We start from the raw sequence: 2,727 nt of genomic DNA, 5'->3' as shown, positions 1-2,727 counted from the left end.
AGACAAAACACCTGAGGACATCATTTTACGCAGTGTCTCATCTCACAAAAAGCTAGATAGTTGAACTAATAGTAGTCAAAGAAGATAAAATCTCAATTTTAACATACAACCAGAAAATGCAGAACAGCAGAAATTTTGTCTCACCTTATAAGATCCTGCATGATCACGTGCAAGACGAAGGTTGACGCTTCCTTACTGTCAGTGTCCCTGAGATCCTCTTCATTTTTTGTCACACCAGGCTTGATTGTGAGAGCCAGAAACATTCCTGCAACACAAAGTATCAGGCAGGATGTCAAAAGCAATAACACAGATCAAATTATAGCGGTCTTCATAAATCTATCTTAAAATCTGCTACCCATGATAAATTTACCGAGAATTACGGCTATTGAGGTAGAGCCACAGACGAAGGTCCCTGTGATGATAGCTGTTTTCCTGGACACTCTGGTGTTTAATCCAGTTACTCCTGAGAAAAAAGAGCATATAATCGCATGTTTTAATCAACAAGATGAGTGAGCATCTTTTCAGTATCTCTATAACAATTATAAGTTAATATATCAAGTATCTGAATTCATATTTAGTTTGCCTGCAACCACGCTTGTCACGATGAGGGATACAGCAAACATCTTAAGCATGTTGATAAGCATTTCCCCTGGTACTTTGATCCACTCTTTCAATTCTTCAGTTACAAGAGTTGTAGCCCTCAGCAGAAACCCAATGCCAAACCCTGCATGGCAAAAAAACAAACAAAAAAACAACAAAAAACATTCATACAAAATAGATATGAAAAAAAAACAAACTTCATCATGTAAAAACCTTAAGAAGTAAATGGGAGTGCTTAAAAAATAGCAAATGATACATTTTGCAGACATATTTTCCATATTTTTTCAGTTTGTCTATAGGCAACATTGCACCCTAATGCTGAATATTCAAAAGTTACATGTGTTGTAATAATTTGTTAAATATTGTGTTTTCACTGTAAAAACAAACATCTACAAACCATCCATCAGTTTGTGAACTGAGCTACTGAAATAAAAATAAATTTTCAGTAATCTCCTTATTTACTGAGCTTGACTTTAATGCATCCAAGATCACATGTAAATTTCAAATTTTAACATTTTACATCTAAATCAACTAACCACACAGTAACAAAATGCCATGTTGCCATGGTGATACAATGGTTCACAATGAAATAACTGCAGAACAACTCCCCCTACAATCTTTTGTTTAATACTGCTATTTCATAAATGGAAATGCTGGGGACAATATAAACAGCTTCCACAATCATGATATAAAACAGATTAAAAGATGAAAGGATCAACAAACTCCCATAACAATAAGTATATATTTTTTAAAACTTCACACCTCCCTGGTTCCCTCTCGTGGTGGAGGGGTTTGAGTGTCCAATGATCCTAGGAGCTATGCTGTCTTGGGCTTTCTGCCCATGGTTGTGTCACCCAAGGCAGACAGGTCCTAGGTGAGGGACCAGACAAAGCGCAGCCTGAAGACCCTTTTGATGGATGAGAACTTTGGATTTGGTGTTCCCTCTCTGGGGAGCCACTCTGGAGCCAGGCCTGGAGATGGGGCACGATGGCGAGTGACTGGTGGCCGGGCTTCTACCCATGGAGCCCAGTCAGGCTCAGCCCAAAGGGGAGACATGGGTCCCCCCTCCCATGGGCCCACCGCCTGTGAGAGGGGCCAAAGGGGTCGGGTGCAGTGTGGGATGGGCGGTGGCCGAGGGAGGGGGCTCTGGCGGTCCAATCCTCGGTTGCAGAAACTGGCTCTTGGGTCGTGGAATGTCACCTCTCTGGTGGGGAAGGAGCCAGAGCTAGTGTGTGAGGCGGAGAGGTTCCGGCTAGAAATAGTCGGTCTCACCTTGAAACATGGCTCTGGTTCTGGAACCAGTCTCCTTGAAAGGGGCTGGACATTCCACTCTGGAGTTGCCCAAAGTGAGAGACGCCGGGCAGGAGTGGGCATACTTGCTGCCCCTTACCTGGGCGCCAGTAACGTGCGGTGAGATTCATAGCTGGTGAGGCACCGACTTAATTATAATCAGATTTACAAATCTAGACCCCTGCATGTTATTGTTGACATAAGGAAATTTAGCGCATGAGTACAATGCTGGAGGGCAAAAAGACTATTCTTTAAATTGTGATGCTTAGCTGCGCCGCCGCCACAGAATAATTCCTTTATCTCAATCAAACTTAGACATGTAGATATTAATTTTGTGCTGTGCTTAACAGGAAAGGAGAAACCGTTAAAGTACAACTCAAAACCATGTCTTTCTCGCTCTCTGTATCAGCGCAGCTACTGTATGGCTAGCTCGCTGTTACTGTCTCTTACTCTGCAGTTGTGGAGTCACAATATCTGGGATCATGAGCGCCCCCAGCGATGAGGCAGGAGAACTGCCTGCCTCACCTCGAATCTGTTCTCTGCCGTTTCTGATCGCTCCTCAGCACACAAAACACGATACACACACAGTTGGTGACAATAAAAACACAGTACATTAAATACATAAGCTGAATAATGGAAAATCAGTTCATACATTAAATGTTTTAACCATTTTATTGGCGACGTACAGACAGGACGAACATGTTCTCATAGAATGGCAACCGGTGCAGTTAGTGAGAGGTTGCGCAATCACAGGTGAGGCTCAGCTCGCTGCTGCCTCACTGAGTTCGCTTCCAAGCATTTGAATGGGAAAATGCGAAAATTCATCGATTTTGATGG

The 2,727-nt window shown here is 42.7% G+C and overlaps 1 protein-coding gene across 1 annotated transcript in view; it reads right to left on the bottom strand.

Annotated features, from left to right (window-relative positions):
• Nucleotides 1-2,727, bottom strand: part of LOC106942581 (excitatory amino acid transporter 3-like) — a gene marked incomplete at its 3' end in the record, with an annotated part of 17,800 nt that overhangs the window by 4,616 nt on the left and 10,457 nt on the right. The window contains exons 2-4 of the mRNA XM_015025900.1: nucleotides 584-724; nucleotides 371-463; nucleotides 145-265 (exon numbers count right to left, since the gene is read on the bottom strand). Of these exons, the coding sequence (XP_014881386.1) occupies nucleotides 145-265; nucleotides 371-463; nucleotides 584-724 (355 nt within the window). The remainder of the gene's footprint in view (nucleotides 1-144; nucleotides 266-370; nucleotides 464-583; nucleotides 725-2,727) is intronic.

The sequence above is a fragment of the Poecilia latipinna genome, unplaced genomic scaffold (assembly GCF_001443285.1).
Source record: "Poecilia latipinna isolate Pla-1442-1.1 unplaced genomic scaffold, P_latipinna-1.0 Scaffold4396, whole genome shotgun sequence".
Lineage (NCBI taxonomy): Eukaryota > Metazoa > Chordata > Actinopteri > Cyprinodontiformes > Poeciliidae > Poecilia > Poecilia latipinna.
The sequence above is the reverse complement of the archived record's forward strand: the minus strand, read 5'-3'. Positions and strand labels throughout refer to the sequence as shown.